Consider the following 19,906-nt stretch of genomic DNA (forward strand, 5'->3'; position numbering starts at 1 on the left):
CAAACTCACACATATACTTTCCAAAAGTCTTCAAGCTGACACCTCTTTCCTTTTTGGTAGCCTTTTGGATCTTGAGATGAGAGGGAGTTAAGAACTGGCCCTCCAAATTCACAATTGAAGATTATTACCTTGGAAATCATAATATATATAACAGCAAGAGAGCGTTGCTGTAGTAGCAACACAAAGTATGAGACCTGACTTTGAGCCTCCGTTCCTGCAGAGATTTATACATCAAGTTTACAAATTTTATTGTAAACTGCCCAGAGTCCCCTTTTTGGGAGAGATGGGCGGTGATAGAAATTTGAAAACTAACTAAATAAATAAATAAGTTGATATGCCTGCTATTATCATGATGTGGTTCTACCAATCTTGGGAGGATGGGCAGTGAAAAGACATTAAAACTCTTACAATGAAATCTCTTCTTCTCAATATATCTTGGTAGCTTTATCCTACAGATTTCTGCCCAAATGGGAACTGTAGGAGTTCTGGGGAAAACTGGCTTGAACTGGTCAACTGTGTTGAGGTCATCAACCAATCTTGATGGAGGAATCCGGGTGAAAAAAAGGAAAGAATTTAAGTTTTTTTGGAACACTCCAGAAGAAGCTATGGAAGTTGTACATTTCAGGTAAAATCCACTGCCATGCCAAGGATTTAAACACAGAACCAGTGGTCAGCCAAATATTTCTGGAATCTCAGCTCTTCTCAGACCCAGCCAACATAGGAAGGTTTGGAGTGATGGGAGTTGTATTTTTCAAAAAAATGCATAAAAGATTCATCTTTCCAGAAATTGATCCGTGCATTGTATAAAATGAACTACCTCAACAGAAGCTGAAATGGTGAGCAGGTGCCCTGAGACACTTTGCTGTTTGTGTAGGATATTGTTTTCTCAGTAGGCAATAGTAGGAATGTAGAAAAAAGGCAGGACAAACATCCTAGGGTGTGGCTGTGTTGGTGTTGCAGAAACCATAGGAAGGGGGATGGCTACTGGCATCTCTTGCAAGCCATTATGACATCAAAATGATGATGCATTTGTTGGTTAACACAACAAACACAGAAAAATAAGAAAGATAAATCCATTACATACTGTAAGTAAGCTTTACTGGTGGCTTGTAAATTACTAGCAGGGAGACACTCACATAGCTGGACTCTTTTATCTACTCCTTATATTCCACTGCCAAGTAAGACAATAAGTTGCAATTCATAACAATGACATCATTGCTCTAATGATGCAGTTATGAACTTAGCACCAGTAGCATCATGAAGGATGTCATCATGAAGCCTAAGTCATAATTTGAACCCCCCCACCCCCCATTCCTTGCCTACAGACATCTCTGGGGATGACAGCTTATCTCATTGGTTTCTAGAAGGGGATTGGCCTTTTCCACCCTCTCCCACCCAATTTTTCCAAAATTGGAAAGCAACGCTCCTTTCTCAAAAAGCCAACTAAACATCACACAAAACCGATTGACTGATTACGTGCCATCAAGTCGTCGACCCTTAGCGACCACCTAGATGGATTTTCTCCAGGAATCACACAAAATAGCCTGTGTGATTCTTGTATATCAAAACTGCAAAATGAGCTGCACTATAAGAACTCTGCTTCTTTCCCTCTTTTATAGCTCTAAACTGTATGTCACTGCAAGGGAAGAAACAAAACCAGTTGACCATTTCCCAGGCCAAGCTCAACTGTGCACTGCTGAGGAAGGTAAGATGGATGGATTTCTCACCCATCACTGTTCAGTGTTGTATTTTGCAGAATGCTCCCAGGCTGATCCTTTTAACCAATCCCCTAATTTAAAGTCAGAGCCAGTTTGGAGTAGTGGTTAAGGCACCAGGCTAGAAACTGGGAGACCGGGAGTTCTTGTCCCACCTTGGGCATGAAGCCAACTGGTGACCTTGGGCCAGCCCCTCTCTCTCAGCCCTAGGAAGGAGGCAATGGCAAACCACTTCCGAAAAACCTTGCCAAGAAAACTGCAAGGACTTGTCCAGGCAGTCTCCGAGAATTTAAAAATAAATAAATAAATAAATAAATAAATAAATAAATAAATAAAGTCACTTATAAAATAACGTTGCCGGTAAAAATTCCATGTTTGTTGTTGTTGTTGTTAGTTGCTGTTGAGTTGTTTACGACTCATGGTGACCGTATGTATAACAGAACAAAATGCTGTTCGGTCTTGCACCATATGCCTGACTGTTCCAATGTTTGCATCCATTGTTGCGGTAATTGTACCAATCCATCGCACTGAAGGTCTTCCTCTTTTCCACTGGCCCTCGACTTTACCAAACACAATGTCCTTTGCAAGTGATCGGTCTTTCCTGATGATGTGCCCAAAGAATGAAAGTCTAAGCCTAGTTATCTTCGCCTCTAGGGAACATTCTGGCTGTATTTCTTCTAATACTGATTTGTTTGTCCTTCTGGCAGTCCATGGTATTTTCAATCATCTTCGCCAACACCACAATTTGAATGCATCAATTCTTCTTCTGTCTTCCTTTTTTAATGTCCAACTTTCACAGGCATATGTGGCATTTGAGAAGACCATGGCATGCAGCTTTGTTTTTAAACTGACATCTTTACTTCTGAAAACTTTAGATAGGTCTTTGATGGCAGATTTTCCCACCGTGATACATCATTTGATTTCTTAATTACTACTTCCCTTGGCATTGATTGTTGATCCAAGTAGACTGAAATTGTTGACAACTTCAGTTTCTTCTCCATTTATTGTGACATTGTTTATTGGTCCATTTGAAAAATTCCGTATAACCTAGGAGAAATGGACTTGTTAGAGGTCATTTTGCATAATGCATTTCCCTCTTGGAGCAAGATATGGCTTGTAGATAATAAGAATATTTTCATGGACAAATGACAAAAGAATCTCCTTCACTTTTTTTTAATTCTTTTGTTTTTCTGTTTCAACTGTAGTGTCTAAGACATTTGGTTGGCAGCTGTGTTCAGAGGTTTTCCTCCCTGATGACAAGACCAGCAGTTTCATTTTTCCATTCCCTGGACCTGCCAAAGTTGCCATTATGCTGAAAAAGCAGGACAGAAGTCTACAGCAGTATTTAATAAAAGCAGCATATAATTTTGTCGCTCAGGTCTGGTTCTCACTGTTTGGTCTGGAGACAGACAGATACACAGAAATAACATATGCAGCAGGTCTCCAGTTTAAGAACAAGTTCCATTCCTAAGCCTGTCCTTAAGTCAAAGTTGTATGTAAGTTGGAACAGTTATTTAGCATCAGTTAGCCCAGTGTTTCTCAACCTCAGCAACTTGAAGAAGACTTGAACTCCCAGAATTCCCCCAGCCAGCATGGGAGTTGAAGTCCATACATCTTCAAGTAGCTGAGGTTGAGAAACAATGAGTTGGTCATATGTTTGTCTTAGTATATAGTATATATTTTACCTTTCTATGCATATAAAACACTTAAGAAATACTTCCAAATACACTAAAACATCTTAAACATAGTAACACACAAAGTAGTACTGTGTTTTAACTCAAAACATTGTACTTAACTCAATTTTTTGATATAATAGGCTTTAGGGTAGTCCCTTCTTAACTAGGAGTTGTCCTTAATCCAGGGACCTGCTGTATAACATTAAGAACTAATTCTTGTGGTATAGCTTGCAATGTGTAGTCGGTTTTGAAATTCACAGCTTGACTCTTCATTTGACATTGTTGATGTTACTAATCTTTCTTCTCCCCCAGAAAGGTTCTTGGATTCCAAATGAAGCTGGACTCCATTTCTTTATGGGAACTCCAAAATCAGAGCTGAAGAGGGATGTTGCTTTCGAATTCCACTGGAACATCTCCCAGAAAAAAATCAGAATTGAATTTATCAAGCCAAAGACAAAAATACAAGTGAACGGTGAGGACAACTGATGTCCAATTACAACTGCTTGGTGCCCATCCATTGAGAGATCTAAGTCGCCTCCATACATGGAGCATATAATATCTTGAACATCATGTAGCATATTCATTTAGGTGTTTTATTCTTCACCTTCTATATTTTCTCCTGATAGGTTTTAACTTTCAGCGTAAGCAGATTCTGTCTTTCTGCAAAACATGTCAAATCTCGCAAAATTTGAAAAAAAAAATGAGATGAAGAAATGGGGTATTATCTGATCAAAGTTCATGGCAAAGAAGTCCTTGAACTAGAAACTGAGAGAGGGAGAAGTCAATTGAGATCTCCTGGAAGAATCTTGGGGAGATTTACAAAAAATGGGCAATCCACAATTATTTTTTTAAAATAACAAAAATAACAAATTTTGACCCCTATATTAGGCAACTGAAAAAAAAGGGGGAAGGAGTTAGGAAAGGGATTTTTGGTGAGAAGACCTTGTGGGCTGAAGCTTAGAGGTGTCTAGCCCAATTCCTGCTCAGTGCAGAATCCACTAGAGATCTCTAATAGATTACTTTAATTCCTTCACCAATTGTACGTGTCAGCTTGCTAAGAAGCATTATGGCACCTGATTTTTGGTTGTTGCATTTGTGGTTCAAATTAAGGAAAAGACAGCAGATCCCACAAAGTCTGCCCACTTCCACCTAGATCAATGTTTCTCAAACTCAACAATTTTAAGATATGTGGACTTCAACTCCCAGAATTCCCCAGCCACCATGCTGGCTGAGGAATTCTGGGAGTTGAAGTCCACATGTCTTAAAGTTGCCAAGTTTGAGTAACACTGACCTAGACTTTTCTACCTAGAATTGTTTTCCATTTGCATTACGCTATCTATTTGTGAGAAAACACAAGCAGGAATTACTTACACTTTTTTCTGCATTTATCAGGCAAAATTGAAATCTCAAAATACTCTCGTGTCGGGCATTTGGAACTGATAGTCAATGACAACACCATTTATTACATTAAGGTAGGTGTCTCGTGTGGCCTGGTACCAAAGATTATTATGCTGGATAACCACCTAAACAAGAACATAAGAAATGTTTTTAAAAACTTGTGGTAAGTACTATTTGTTGAAGAAAGTAGGAAGCCATAATCCAAGAATGTCAGCCGCTGCTGTGCTTTAAGGACAAGCCATATATATAGAAATAACGTCCAAACCCTTTTGCAGCTCTTTGTCCTTCTCACCCTCCATGATGGGCTGTTTGTCCCCCTCTTTTGAGCAAGCTGGCTTGTCTCCATCTGTTCTTTGATTGTGCAACCCTATGGTCAGCCTTCCCAGGTGGTCAGATAGGAAACATGACCAGATGAGCGAATTCCACTTTATTGTTAAGCTACATTGACAGAATCTTGCAAGTCTGAAAGTACAAATCCTCCGCCGTCTCTTTTACAGCCCAAGAAACTAGGGAGGGTCCCTTCTGAGCCTCTTTTCCACCCATTATACAGCTGTGGGCTATGCCCCCTCTTATCTGACCATTCCCTAGGCAGGATCTCTGTCCTGTCTCCCAAGGTCTTTCTCACATACCGTTACACCTATCAAATTTCCTATCATGTTGTTTTTCACTAACTGTGTGAGAACTAGTTCTCATGTCATTACCCCTGACATTACCCCTTGTTTCTGACTGCTGCCCTTCATAAAAAAATCGATTCAATGTATTGTAGCTTATATGAGTAGAACCAGTGAAATATGTACATTGCCTTGAGCTGACCAAAAAATAAAAGGATTAAAAATTGAACAAACAAACAGCTGTTTTGGCCATTAGAATAAAAGGCGGCGGCAGCAGCTGCAGCAACAATAGCAATATTATAAAACATGATTTGCAATCAGCAACAATATGTTATCATCAAAATGTTACCAAGCAACCTGCAAAGTTTCACGGTTGAGGATGGAAGATTGGGTTCCAAAAACGGGGGATTTCATAGCAAGGGCTGACCCAGATAACACATTGCCAAGTTTTGCCCTCTGACATCCCCACAGTCGCCCCCACCCCCCAGAAATCTTAAAGGCCCATCCCAGAAGTACCCCTTGTGGGTGTCTGACCGTATATTTTAATCAGTTTAAATCAATTAGACGCATCTAATTTCTGCAGGGCAGGACAGATTTGCAATCCGTGGCTAGGGAGCCAAGATATGCAATCCGTCTGGAAGCAAAATTGCTAAGACATGGAAGTCCCATTATCCTGGCAGGAAACATCACTAAACAGGCCAACCAGAAGATGGCACTTTCAGTATCATTGATTAACTTGCTGAAGGATGCTGCGTTCTTTTCAGGTAAGGGCACAACATCCTCACTGACAACCTGAGTAAACTGGAGACATACCCAAAGCCTTTCTCCCTAGGTGAATGAAGCTGTTACAAAGCTATGTGGATTAAAAAAAAAAAAGCTGTTCCAAATCTGGACAAGTGTTGCAACTCCAGATGTCAAAGACTGGACTCGAGACATCTATTTTTGAGAAAGCTCTTTTTTCCTGCTAATCAAAAAATGGCACAATAGGTTTCCATTGGGCAAAGATTGCATCATATTGTACAAAAATAGACACATGTTTATGCATAATTTGATATAGTACTTTTAAATATATATGTGACTTATTTAGGTGGCTTCTATCAATTTAGCAGGTTAATTCTTAGGAGTTTTGTTGGAGTGACTGGTTGGTTTTATTTAATTAGGTTAGATTAATTTAAATAATTAGATTATTTGTTGGATTAATCTAAGTGAATTAGATTATTTGTAGGAATTGTGTGTAATGCTATTTAAACGTTTGTTTTGTATACTGTTCTCTGGGTTGTTGTTGTTGTTTTAATTGCAATTTAAATGGGCTCAAACTCACTCCAGAAAGGATTGGCGGGCTGCCTTTTAGAAGACTAATGTGACAGTTTTTTCATTTCATGGCCTCCTCATTGCTTATCACTATTTTATTATTTCACTGTTTGGATATATGCATATCTCCTATTCCATTTGATGTGTTTTTAACTTATTCTACTTACTCTGTGCGCCATTTTTTAAAAAATCGTATCTGCTCATTAATGAATGCATTAATAAAAACGTTGTCATGCGCTGCCTACCTCTGAATAACATTCAGACACTGGTTTGCGAATCAGGCTCTGGTTTATTGCAGGGCAGGTACAGCGTTGGTAGAAAAAAGCTGAGAGTGACAGGAGCGCGCCGGTGCGGGGTTTAAATACCCCGCGCCGGTCAGCGCCCCCTCGCTCACGGTCACGTCACCCCCCTTTGTCCCATGCGTTGCCCTGCCGGTGGGTGAGGGTTTCCGGGATCGCCCATCATCAGGTTTCCATTCTTCTGCTGATTGCTTTCAGCTGGGCGATCCCCGTTGTATTGCCGCTGATGGCTTGGGTGGCTCCGTGATCCGTTTAGCTATTGTTTGTTAGCCGTTAGTCGTTGTGGGTTGATGGCTACTTAACTTGTACCCCTTCACCTATTTCCTTGTCATTGTCATGTGTGCCATTGCGCTGATGACTTTAGCTCAACGGCACTCATGACAAACGTGCAAACCTGCTACGTTGGGGAAGCAGTCCCAGTATAATGTGTGAATGCTGAAAGCCGTTTTCACAAATCAGCCAAAAAAAACCCATGTGACTTTCCAATGGATAAAAAGAAACTCCTAAAGTATTCTGAAGTTGTGGGTGTATCTGTGCTCTTTTTTTAAAAAAAAAAAGATTGGTCCCTTCCATCTCATCTTCTGGGGTTCAACCTTCAGCACAGCTGGCGTGACTGTGTATATTCTTATTCTAACTTGCTGTGTTTCTGATGTTGATGGCCTTGTGTTTGTTTCTTCCTTAGTGTGTTTGGAGAAAAAGGCAGATAATGATTTAAAGCACTATTCCCTGGAAGGAGAAACCCACATTCCAGGTGTCCTTGGATCTCACATGATTTTAATTCTGCAACAACGAGGACAATTCTGGTCCAACATCCTGAGAATTAAATATGGGTTGTTTGGTACTGTAATAGTGTTCTGTGTCCGTGTCTAAATCTAAATCTAAATCTGTATCTGTATCTAAATCTAAATCTAAATCTAAATCTAAATCTAAATCTAAATCTAAATCTAAATCTAAATCTAAATCTGTATCTAAATCTAAATCTAAATCTGTATCTAAATCTAAATCTAAATCTGTATCTAAATCTGTATCTAAATCTAAATCTAAATCTGTATCTAAATCTGTATCTAAATCTAAATCTAAATCTAAATCTGTCTATATCTAAATCTATGCCTACGTATGCCTAAGTCTAAGTCTATGTCAGCCTTTCTCAATCTTTTGACCCTGGAGGAACCCTTGAAATATTTTCCAGTCCTCGGGAACCCCTGCACATTCAGGCTCAAAAGATAGGCCAGAAATTGCAAAATTATTATATTCGTTTCATGGGTAGGGCTGTAGATATGCATTGACAGTGTTCTTAAACTAACAGTAAAGAAGGAAACTTACCTCTTTAATGTGAAATTGCCCAAATTTGAAATCATTTTTTAAATAAATCATGATCTCCCAGGGAACCCCTAGTGACCTCTCATGGAACCTTAGGGTGCCACAGAACCCTGGTTGAGAAACCCTGATCTACGTCTATGTCTATACAATTTTTATTAAAGAAGTTTTTCCACAAAGTAAAAACAATACAAATTTTAAGTTAAAGATAAGAGAAATAGAGAAAAGTAACAGAGAAGTAAAAAAGAAATAAAAAGAGATAGAAAAGAAGGAAAAAGAGAAAGAGAAAGGATAATAAAGAAGTCACTTCTGATTAGATGGTGATATTCATTTGAATGAAATAACAATAACAATAACAACAACATGTTTGAATGCATTTTCTTAAAGAAAATGGGAAATCTATATAAGCACTTACAAGAACATGTGGAAAATTTTATCAGGCTACTCAATTCCCAATCTGAGTAGGGTATTAGTCAATACCACTAAAGATTAAGTTCTATGGGATCAAGTTCCATGACCATTAGCAATGCTGGGAATTGATGTAACATTTCTGGAAAACACTAGGTCAGGGAAGGCAGAAAGCTGTAGAAATTCTACCGTTCCATTTTGTAATGCAAATATTTTTCTCTATCTGTACATGCATGTTTCACCGGAATAGAAGATGCAAAAAAACTTCGGCATGAATGCAACATGGCTCAGAAGTTAAAACTGGAGAACAGCTTGCCAGATACTTACAGGTTGGATCTGGAACATGAATTTCACTGCACTCAGAGTCTAGCTTATAATCACAAGGTAAAGAGATGCATTCATTCCAGAGGTGAAAAACACAGTAACTCAGCAAGGGCTGTTGGGGATAGTGATGGAAGTTGGGTGAGGAGGATGGAAAATGGTGGGAAGAAGAAATGGAATGATGCATCCTGAGAAAACACCTGAATGGGTGTTAGCTACAGGTAGACCAGACCAGGAAATCAACATAGGAAGGCTAAAACTACTTTGATTGAAAATAGCTGCAATAACAGAATCTCGCAAGACTGATTGTGCTGTACCTCCTCCCCCTTCTTATACTTCTGTGAATTAGGGAGGTGTCTGTCTGAGCCTCTTCTGTATATTTTCAGTCCGTTGTGGACTTAAGATATGTTTCATCCCCCATTGCATTGGTAACAGCGCTTGCATATTTCCTTACCAGATTCCTCAGTGCCTTCAACAGTGGCAGAGCTTCTGATGCGCTGCCTTCCCTGGAAAAGCTCTTAAAAATCCAGGGAGACCTTCAGAGATGGACCTGCCTTGAAAGTAGCCCATGTTGAGCTGTGTAGCCCAGTCAAACATCAGGAGTTGGCCACAGGAAATGTTTTATGACATGTATTATGTCATAAAATGTTTTATGATTATTTTTATGTCATAAAATGCTTTGGCAAAACTTGCCAAATTTCAATGTCATGGGAGTCATGGGTCCTGGATTTTGGACACATTCTGTAAGTTAGCCCATTTGAGGTACTTTGGTTCAAAAATTGTTGCCCTGCGATGCACCGTTTCGCCCAGTTAAAGTAACAGACAGACACAAGGGTTTTAGTAGTGTGTGTGTGTGTGTGTATGTACTGTATGTATGTATATGTATAAGTATATATGTATATATGTACTGTATATGTGTATGTTTATGCATATACATGTACATATATATAAACTTTTTATTAACAAAGGATTTTACACAGGATTAAAAGACCACAGAAACATAAAAAGAAAAAAGAAAAAGGTGTGAAAGAGTAAAAGAAAAAGTGAAAGACAGGAAAAGACCGAGGAAAGGAAAAAAGGAGTCCCTCCTTGTGGGGGAGATGGGCGGTGATAAATTTGATAAACAAATAAATAAATGAAAAGAAAAAAATACCTAAAGAAGTGCAGAGTCACACCGTCTGAGTTGGGTGGCCTTATAACCTTTCAAATAAATAAATAGAAATAAACTAGGGGACGCCAGAGCGGGGCCTGTTGCTGTAGCCCCTTGGCCCTGGCTTGCAATGCGTTGTATAGCCACTGTTGCTTTGTATCTGAGACGCTGCCTTGCCTTTCCTGTAACACGGATCGCAACTCATTTTTCCTTCCAGTTCACGGTTCAAGTGCCAGAAAGGAATCTGGATTACAGGACTCAGCTGCTGCATTCACGGTCCTTCCACCACTATTTAGAAAGCAGCACCAGTTTCAAGGTGCATTATAACAACCATATCCCTTTTATAGCGGACCTGCAATGGAAAAATATTTCCAGGCGTTTGCTGAAGTGGGAAGGTAAGGGTCAACCGCATGCATGCCCTGAAAGGCCTGTGCCCATGGGGACTGTATTTTCTTGGAAAAAATAAAGGGCCAGCCTGAAAAAGGGGGAAATCTGAAAGTGGTTCATCAGGAGAAAACATTTTAGTTGTTTAAGTTGCTTTACAAAGGAAAAGTCAAGAGCCAAGCCAAGGAAAACTTTACAAAAACGTAAATGTACATTCTAATAAAAGTACATAAAATCAAACAGCGTATGCAAATCTGTTTCAAAAAGACAGTTCAGTGTCCATATTTTTCACACGAATGTGAAAGACTGCATTAAGTGGTCCCAGTTAAGTCATAAAGGATCAACAGGAACTTTTGAAAAATAAATAAATCTAAAGGACAGCTTTCTGAAATAAAGGACGGGCCTTTATAATAAAGGATGTATGGTCACTGTGCCCTGCTTTAGGATTAAAAATAGGATCCCCCCACCTCCTTCCAGGTAGGAAGTGTGTTTGATAGACTGGCTTGTCAAAATCAGAGGAAAGTTAAGGTCACTAAAGTTGTAATGAATTAAAACAGCCATCCAATTTTCTCTGGAAAAGCAGTGGAGAAATGCCAAGATGCTGCAGATATGGCAGTCTTCCTGTGGAAGTCTCCCCAGTACTGGGACCAACTGTTTTGCCCGTGCTGTCCATCTGGTTAGCATGCAGTCAGCAGCAAGCCAGATCAGCTCTGCCTCAAGCTGAAAGACATGACTCCGCTGGAAAAAGAAATTAAGAAGGAAGAGGAAAGCCAGCAATATTTATAAGAAGATTTTTGCTTTTCAGACTTTGCTTTTCCTTAACCCTCCTTGCTCCTTCTTCCTTTTATGCTGGGTCTTTTAGGTTGGAATCTTTTTGGAAGCCGTGGAGGAAAAGGAGGGAGAAAGGAAGCCAAACAGAGCGAGTTTCTTAGCAAAGCTGGAAGAACCAAACAGAGTCCCATCCTTCTTCGTCTGCATTTTAATGGAATGACTGCCGCACAGTGATAGTTAAAGATGGAACGTTTGTCATCTTAACAGACATGGTTTTCTCTTCTTTACAGGTACATTCAACATGGACACGCCCTGGCTGTATCTGTACGCCACTCACAAATTCCACCAGTTCCAGCGTTCAGCTTACTTCGCTACTGTTGAGTTAACTGTTGGCAAAGCTTTTGTTCTCAAGGGCTTAGTGCTGGAATTCTATGGTAAAGACAACGATGATGAGAAGGAAAGCAGAATTGAGATCCGCACATCGACCACCACCTATCTGAGAGTTAGTTCCTTCCTCTTGGCTGCCATGGCCTAAACCTTTTCCTTCGGTCGCAGTTGTAGACCAGAGCATGGCAGGGTAGCTGCTGTGACAATACCCTGAATATAAAAATACTGGGTGAAACCCTTTAATGCAGTGTTTCTCAACCTTGGGAACTTTAAGATGTGTGGACTTCAACTCCCAGAATTCTCAGCCATTCCAGCATGGCTGGCTGGAGAATTCTGGGAGTTGAAGTCCAGACATCTTAAAGTTCCCAAGGTCGAGAAACACTGCTTTGATTGCAGAACATGTTCAAAAAAAACAGATTCACATGGACGCTAACCCCCTCCTTCATTAGAGTTTCAGTGCCAAGAAGAGGGGCTTAGGGTACCAAATCTTGAGAAGTGAGTTAGGGATTCTCCCACCCTCCTTTATTAGACAGTTTGTGAAGGAGGGGGGTCTCCCTGAAGGGTTTAAATCTCATTTTTCCAAAGGGTTGGCATGATGGGCTATGAATCCATTTCTCCAATAAGCCAGGAACAACCTCTCCCATCTACCAGAGACACCTCCTTCTCCTCTTTCAGTCTCAGGACAGTTTCACACATTCGAGTTGTGCACTAGGTCAGATTAAATGGACTTGTCATTTCTGGAGGGCGACCAGGCAGAAATTTGGTCCACTGCCTTCAAGGTCTGGTCAATGAGGATCCATTAGATGAATGTTACAGTGTGTACCGAAGTGAGGAAATGGGTGAATTAAGTTACTAGTTAACAAACTCAACCAGACGAAGTTCTTCTTAAAAAGTGTCAGGATAAAACAACAGGGGAGACCGTGTGTTATAAAGCCAAGCACCACTTCTAGAATCCTCTTTATTTCCATTTGAAGGCTTCATGGGCCTACCTAGAAAATAAAATTTTAAAATATTCATGCCTTGGCTCGGAAGTGTGCTTAGTGGTCCAGAAAAGAAGCCTGAGGTAAGCTGGGATGGTGGGGAACGTCCTGGGGCCTAACTGAATGGCAGGGCGGGAAATGACAAAATTGAGAATATATTCTTTTGACTTATTAGGCATCCACTATCAATCGTTTCATGAAAGGTTTCCTGCACAGCCGGAATGAAATAATGTCATTGTGGAGCCAGCTGATAAAGCACGAAGTTCTCCTGGAAAGCAGTGAACAGACCAAGTTTCTTCATTTCAGGCTGACATCTGCAAAGAAAGAATTTAATCTGACAGCATCTTATTGCCACTTAGAAGTGGTAAGAGGATCAGTGGAGGGGCTATTTTGGTGAAGAAAAAGAGGAGTAATGGGGCCTAGGAAGGGACACAGTAGAGAAGCCGTTTCTGAACTGAACATCTTCCAGGGGGATGGACCTTCTCCCAGCATTCTCAGCAGTTGCCATACTGGATGGGGGAATTCTGGGAGTTTGAAGGGCAGGCACCCAGGCTGAGGAAGAATAGAGTAGAGGTTTCCCAGAATGCTCCATGATGTTAGGAATAGGAGCAGACTTTACTCCATCTCTTGCAGTAACAGGATTTAGGAGCTTCAGCTGCAAGAGAATCCAGAATAGGCTAAAGGGGATCTTTCAATCAAACGTCAGGCTTTTCCCAGAAAGCTGAACTGGCAAGAGGTCACCAGGCACTGAAGAATGCAAGAATTCCATATGAGTAGAGTTAGTGTAGGAAAGCTAAAGAAGCCGTTCTGAAAGGATTCCAGCAACTGCTGGGTATCAGATGTGAACTCTATGGTGAAATCCAGGTTCAAATTCTTGCATCTCCTTCTTTGGCCTGAGTGATGCGATGGGCTAGAAGCCAATCTGCTGGAGGTGGATGAAACAGGTTCTAGCTATCTCTTCCTTCGGTGACAGACTGACCTGATATCAGGTTGTTTGCTGCTTGAGAACGGCTGTCACACCAGGATTTATTCAGCTGTTCATTTATTTATTTTAGAGGAAGAGGCAACATGGACAGTTTCCCCAGGCCCCATGCATGGAGGAGGGACCCTTCGAATTGAAAAACACTTTATATTTTCTCACTCTACCCTTCCTGCCTTGTGTCCAATAAATTAGCATCCTTCTCTTTTCATTGTCTAATGATTTTTTTCTCAGATAACTTAGGCATGGCTTCTTGTTTTCAGCCTAGAAAATCAAACATTTCTACGTCAGTTTTGTGGACAGACCACAAGAACCCACCACTGGCCCTGCGGTTTGAAGCACAGATAGAAGAAGTGAAGAAAGAAAAAGTGCTTTATCAGAAACGTGGAAGTCTCCTATTTAGGTATATTGGTTCCCTTCCCACCAGTTCCTGCTCATGCCCATTATAATTTAGGGCAGGGGTAGGCTACCCAAAGTCACCGGGTGAATTTACTTACTTATTTATTTAATCCAATTTATGCCGCTGCTCATCTATCCAAGAAATTCTGGGTAGCAAACCAAATAAAAACAGAGAATTTCATTAAAACAAAAAAACCAACAACTGTATTGTGGCTCTGTAAAAAAACAAAACCACTAGACACATATATTCATGCCAGAGTTCCCATACTAACATCCAGACCCTAAAGGGGGTATCACAGAAAGAATGGGATCTCCAACCACCTTGAGATTCAACCCCACCACTGTTTGCTTCTAGGTTATCCACCCTTGTTGAGGGACTTTAGACCAGGCGATGCTATTGCTACTGATGGGTACAATTCATATCCTTTTTCTCTTTTAACACAAACAGTTAAACTCTGATGGAAACAGTTCAAACCATTATTGCCTAATTCAGATCAAAAAGTCTTGGTTAAACAGAAAGCCTCAGACGTCTTTCCTAAATGAGGTTGATGTCATTTCCCCAAGTATTTCCCTCTTTCATCTTCTTCACCTACCAGTACCAGACAGTGGCTCTGGTACCTTTATTTTTCTATTTTTAACTCCTAAAAGAGTTAGTCATCTTGCCGAAGATAGCTGCAATCCTGCTCTATGTCTTCTTCATTTCCTGGGGAGGCCCCCAGCAGCCCATATCTCCATTTCAACCAAGATCCCTGCTTCTTTTCGTTTGCATTCTAGGCATCCGCTAAATCTCCCCATTCCACAAAGCTTTCTTCTCCAGGGAACATTTACGGTGAACAAGAAGGAGAAACACTACTCTTTGGAAACTAAAGTGGTGATTAATGGCCTCGAAGACTCCATTCAGACCATCACCTTGGGCTACCTGACTAAAAATCCATATGTGAGTGACGGTCACGGACAGAAAGGGTGGGGGAGTATCGTTTTTGCCATTCTCAATAGCTGTGGCCTTATCTTCCTTCCATCTCCAGATATGTGCAAGACTGACTCATCCGTATAACAGCAATGTTTTCCCCAAAAATACAGAAGCGTGCATTATGGTGCGGAATCTCACCCATGTAAGTTAGAGGCAGCAAAGTGGGGAACAATTGGCTAAATGCAAATTATGACTGTGTGCCTGTTAGACTCCTTCTAGTGATGGTCCCAAGCTTGCGTTTTCTTACCCACAATCAGGGCTGCAACTGGGGGGGCAAGTGGGGCATGTGCCCTGGGCGCCGCACTGGGGGGGTCGCCAAAGTAGCCGCGGAATCCATGTTTGCCCCGGGTGACACAGACCCTAGCTGCAGGCCTGCCCACAATAATACTTTGGGTTCTGGAAGGATCTTGGGCAAATGGCCTCTGAAACTCTCATCTTCCCCACAGGGTCATCCCTGGTTTCTGGACTGCTTTCTCTTCCTGAGACCCTACACGTGTTGCTGAATTCAGACCCCCAGTAACACCAGCCAGCATAGCCAAAGGAGAGGGATGCTGGGAGCTGTAGTTTAGCAACATCAGAGGTCTGCAGGTTCCTTGTCCTTGCTTCCCATAGTCAGAAATAGTAAGTGAAAGGGCAACACTAGTGAGCACATGGCCGAGGAGAGAAGAAAAAGGTTTCACTAGGCAGCTCTGAAGCCCTCTAGAAGACCATGAGCCTTGGCTCAACAGGGCTCCGTCCTAGGCCCATGCAGTCTTACCACCAGCTTTCCTTATCATGGCACTTGTCTTAATACTTGAGTTCTGCATTGTCTCTAAGTTTCTAGATTTAGGTGCCCCTTTGTTGATCCAGCAGTTTCAAATCCTGAAACTATCAAACCCTACAGGCCAATCAGGAGCTTGAAGCAAAGCTGAAAATCAATCAAGAAGAAGTACTCCACTTCCTGGGCAGGTATCAGAACAAATCTAGCGTGGCCCAATCCCACCATCTAATACAACTGGATATCACCCACTCGTTCCAGGTACATATATCCATATTAACAATTTAGGATGAAAACCGCTAACATCATGGTCTTTGGTCCTGCTCCTTTTGAGAGTTTGATCGATTATTTCAGAGTTGTTTTCAGGATATGGGTCTGCTTCCTTTCCATTCCTTTGCTTTATTTGTTATGGAGTAGGGGTGGGGTAAAAAGAGTTACTTGCTAATGTACACTGCTTGAGCAATCAGTGTCTTATATTAAGAACCCAAAAGTGCTCAAAATATGCAATGTTCCAGGTTAAATCTGTGTCGTTATAGGGGATTGCTTCTGCATTAGGAGATACGTCTTCTAACCTACTTAAGAACCTTGACACTCAAGAAGTCTTGAGATTTATATTCTTGGAAGAGGCAAACCAGTGGTTTGATTACGAAAGTTATAGTCCCATCACCAGGATGCATCTCAGATCAGGCTTCATACTGCTGTTTCCCACAATGCAACGCATTGTGATTTAACCCGGTTAATCTTACTTGAGTGAGGGACAGCAATGGTCTGAAACAGATGCAAAAGTCACCCATCACTGATTTCTCTAGGAATACGTTGGCTAGATCCACTTAAACTGACCTTGGTTCCCCCAAATTTCTCTTGATGAGAGATGCATCTGAAAAAGAAGATACATTTCTGAAAGTTACATGCATAATATTGGTATATTGTTTTCTGCTACAGATTAAGGTTACTATAGTAACTAATCATTTTGGCCGGGTGAAGAGGTTGAATGTAATTGTCCTCTTTTTAGGTGTTAATAGTTGCATAGCCTGAAGTGAGGGCAGTTCGCTTGTTACTTAGTTCCTTCTCTTTAGGCTTGCAGAGAGTATAAAGCTGAGAGAGAGATCTCTCCTCTTAGCACAAAGCCTGTAAATGTTTTTGTGCTTTCTGTAAATAAATTTATTTTTATAGAAATGCCTGGTGTGTGACTTTTCTGATCTCTCCTGGGCCAAATGCTTTCTAGCAGTCTGCCAACACATAAAAGCACCGTTAGGATCACACATATTGCAACTTTACAAATTTTATGCAGATTTGGAAAAATTGAATATAAAAGCTCCATATGTTGGGGAAGCTGCAAATGTCAATCAAATGCAGACTTCTTTGAGGATCTTTATTAAAAACGTGGAGGAGAAAAACAGACTATTTCCTACTACTATGAATGATAGTAAATGGGTGGATTTATACAAATTTCTAGTTTGAGGTGAGCCACAAGCTGAAATTTAGATGTAGTGGAATAAGATAGAAGTCAGATTTGTAGAATGAGTCAAACCTAAAGGAGAAAACAGAAGCCGGGTTTGGAAGTAAGTCAGAATCAAGGAAAAAATGCCAAACTATGTCTAGAAATTCAACATCTCTAGAGGGTTTGGGAATAGCTGGTCTGTTTTGTAATGGTAGTTAAGCTTTACTTTCTCTTAATTCCTTTTTAAAACATTTATTCTAATAGTTTGATGTTTCACTTAATGGATCAGTCTCTGGATCTGAACTCTGCTCCCAGTTTCTTCAACAGAATTCGTCGCATTTTCCACAAAGTATTCAGGTACTGTGAAATACACAATTCCCCACGGTCATCTGTAATTGTTTAGGTTTACTCTTCCCCACTTATGTCAATACACTAAACCAAAACACCAAATCAGTACCACAGTGGGGTCCAAAAAGTCCAGATGGTGACCTTGATCTCACTGTCGGGACCACCATCTTGACATCTTTGGCCCCTTGATAGACAATCCAGGTGCAGGACCTGTGATCTGCAAAATGTATCCATTGTTTGGGGATGGTATCTTTGTATTCTGCCTTCCCAGCTGTCATCATTCTTCTTTTTGCATCTGGGGCATTGAATTTGGAAGTGGGCCACCCAAGGACTTCAGCGTGATCTTTTGACTCTGTTTTTCTGGTGCTTTAGGCCCAGGCCAGTCTAAACTGGCATGGCTGGAATGGCCTGAATGGATCTTTTGACTTGCACACCAGTGGATGGAATCTGGTGTTCCTGGAAGCCAATTTTAACAACCAGATGAGGAAGAACGTCCAAGCCATTCATGTGAGCGCTGCCTTAAATCAAGAAATTCTAGATCGGTTTAAATATGTGCAGCTGCAGTTCCTGAGTAAGGTGACACCATCAAGGTAAAAAAAAGGGGGGGTAGATTATGGTCCAGAGATGGCTTCAAAAAATGTTCTATCTGTAGTCCTATGAAAGATAGAGACAGGTCATCTTGGCTTATTGAGATGACAAATGAGCTTGGCTTTTTCTGTGTGGTGAAGTTCACTTGGCCATTATTCAACCAATCCATGTGGCTTGTTCCATTTCTGTTAGCCAACAGGATTTGTGAGATGTGTGTGTGGGCAGGCATAGAGCATTACCTCATATTTTTATTAAAATGTTTGCTCAATTTATAAACCACCTCGAGTATTCAGGGGATGATGGTGGTGTCCAGCATACTAAAGCAATAAAAGAAGTGGAAAGCAGTAATCATCAACAACAGAAAGCTACATTATTGTATTGGAGAAGGACATGCCGAGTGCTCATAAAATCTCAGGGTTCATGTGGGGACTTAGATTGGCCTGCCATGTTTTCTAAATGACAATAGGGTGGGGCCTGTGCAGACTTAAGGAGGATACACTGAAAGATAAGGTCAGGTCTCCTTCAGTTCCAGCTCAGCTTCTGCTGACTTAATGGACACACCCATGGACTTTCTTCCACTGCCTTCTTCTAAGCTGCCTGTTGACTTCCAGCAGAGCCTACACATCTGTTATTCATGGTTGTCTTCCACTGAAGTATTAACCTAGCTCCACCCCACTTCGCTATGGAGACCAGAAATGATCAGCCAGGTGTTGTCACCTGCTGAAGCATTTCTGCATGGGTGTGTTTGTACACACCGGCATGTGCGCACACACACAAATATAGACTCATAATACCTGTTGATTTTTCTGCAGTTCTGCAGAATTGGAGACATAATAGAAAGCTCCTTTACTTCACTGTAAAGTTATGCTGGCTGCTTTTTAGCCTTCTTAGGATACTGTCAACGTTGACCTTCAGTGACTTCTTTCTTTCACCCAGGCTGCTGCTGTCATCATCAGTGAAACTTAGTCAGCATTTCTTCCATGTGGGCATTTCAGGATCCAAGGAACACAAAGCAGGCCTTGTGGTGACCCTCCATGGCCATGTGCAGCACAACCTTGAAAGCTTATGGCTCATTGTACCTCAGGATCTTTCCCTGAATAGTTCTCTGAAGCATCGAATCAACCTTAGTGAAGGTACTGTATCTCTACAGGGTTGGATAATCTGATGATCAGGGGCCACACTTAAGGCTACCAGGTGGGACTAAGATTATCAGCTTTTTCCTGCTTTGGGGAGAGCAAATTTTGACAGCCTTTGGTGGTCAAGCCTTACTGTAATCATTTTCATAACTTTCCTGTCTCAAAATGGCTGGAAACCATACTCAATTTTTTGCAGATAGTAGACACCCGAAGCTCTTGGGATGGTTAAAAAAAGCAGAGGGGTTCTGGTCCTCAGCTGCAGATAACCCATCCCCTCTTTTCTTTGTTCTGTATGCATCTTCCACTTTCTTGACCACAGAACATGACTTGCTTTGACTGATGCCTGAGCTAGAACAGAACCCAGATGGGGGGAATGATTTTTTTTTTTTTTAGCCAGGCATGTATTAAGACCTGAGCTTTCAAGAGCTGGAATGTACTTAATCAGATGCAACACTTGCCAAAAAGGGACTTCAGTCCGGAAATGCTTCATTGTTCCTTGGGGTGAAGGGCCCACTTCCATCTTTCAGTGGAATGCCAGTGCTTTTATTCCAAAAAGTAGG

At 41.1% G+C, this 19,906-nt stretch overlaps 1 protein-coding gene across 1 annotated transcript in view; it reads left to right on the forward strand.

Annotated features, from left to right (window-relative positions):
* LOC134505396 (uncharacterized) overlaps nt 1-19,906 on the forward strand; it is a 74,387-nt gene that overhangs the window by 21,649 nt on the left and 32,832 nt on the right. The window contains exons 17-33 of the mRNA XM_063315079.1: nt 443-625; nt 1,620-1,705; nt 2,921-3,093; nt 3,704-3,863; nt 4,784-4,863; nt 5,984-6,164; nt 7,693-7,848; nt 8,986-9,119; nt 10,424-10,601; nt 11,652-11,863; nt 12,904-13,092; nt 13,971-14,110; nt 14,881-15,043; nt 15,132-15,218; nt 15,960-16,094; nt 17,995-18,212; nt 19,147-19,343. Of these exons, the coding sequence (XP_063171149.1) occupies nt 443-625; nt 1,620-1,705; nt 2,921-3,093; nt 3,704-3,863; nt 4,784-4,863; nt 5,984-6,164; nt 7,693-7,848; nt 8,986-9,119; nt 10,424-10,601; nt 11,652-11,863; nt 12,904-13,092; nt 13,971-14,110; nt 14,881-15,043; nt 15,132-15,218; nt 15,960-16,094; nt 17,995-18,212; nt 19,147-19,343 (2,672 nt within the window). The remainder of the gene's footprint in view (nt 1-442; nt 626-1,619; nt 1,706-2,920; nt 3,094-3,703; nt 3,864-4,783; nt 4,864-5,983; nt 6,165-7,692; nt 7,849-8,985; nt 9,120-10,423; nt 10,602-11,651; nt 11,864-12,903; nt 13,093-13,970; nt 14,111-14,880; nt 15,044-15,131; nt 15,219-15,959; nt 16,095-17,994; nt 18,213-19,146; nt 19,344-19,906) is intronic.

The sequence above is a fragment of the Candoia aspera genome, chromosome 14 (assembly GCF_035149785.1).
Source record: "Candoia aspera isolate rCanAsp1 chromosome 14, rCanAsp1.hap2, whole genome shotgun sequence".
Classification (NCBI taxonomy): domain Eukaryota; kingdom Metazoa; phylum Chordata; class Lepidosauria; order Squamata; family Boidae; genus Candoia; species Candoia aspera.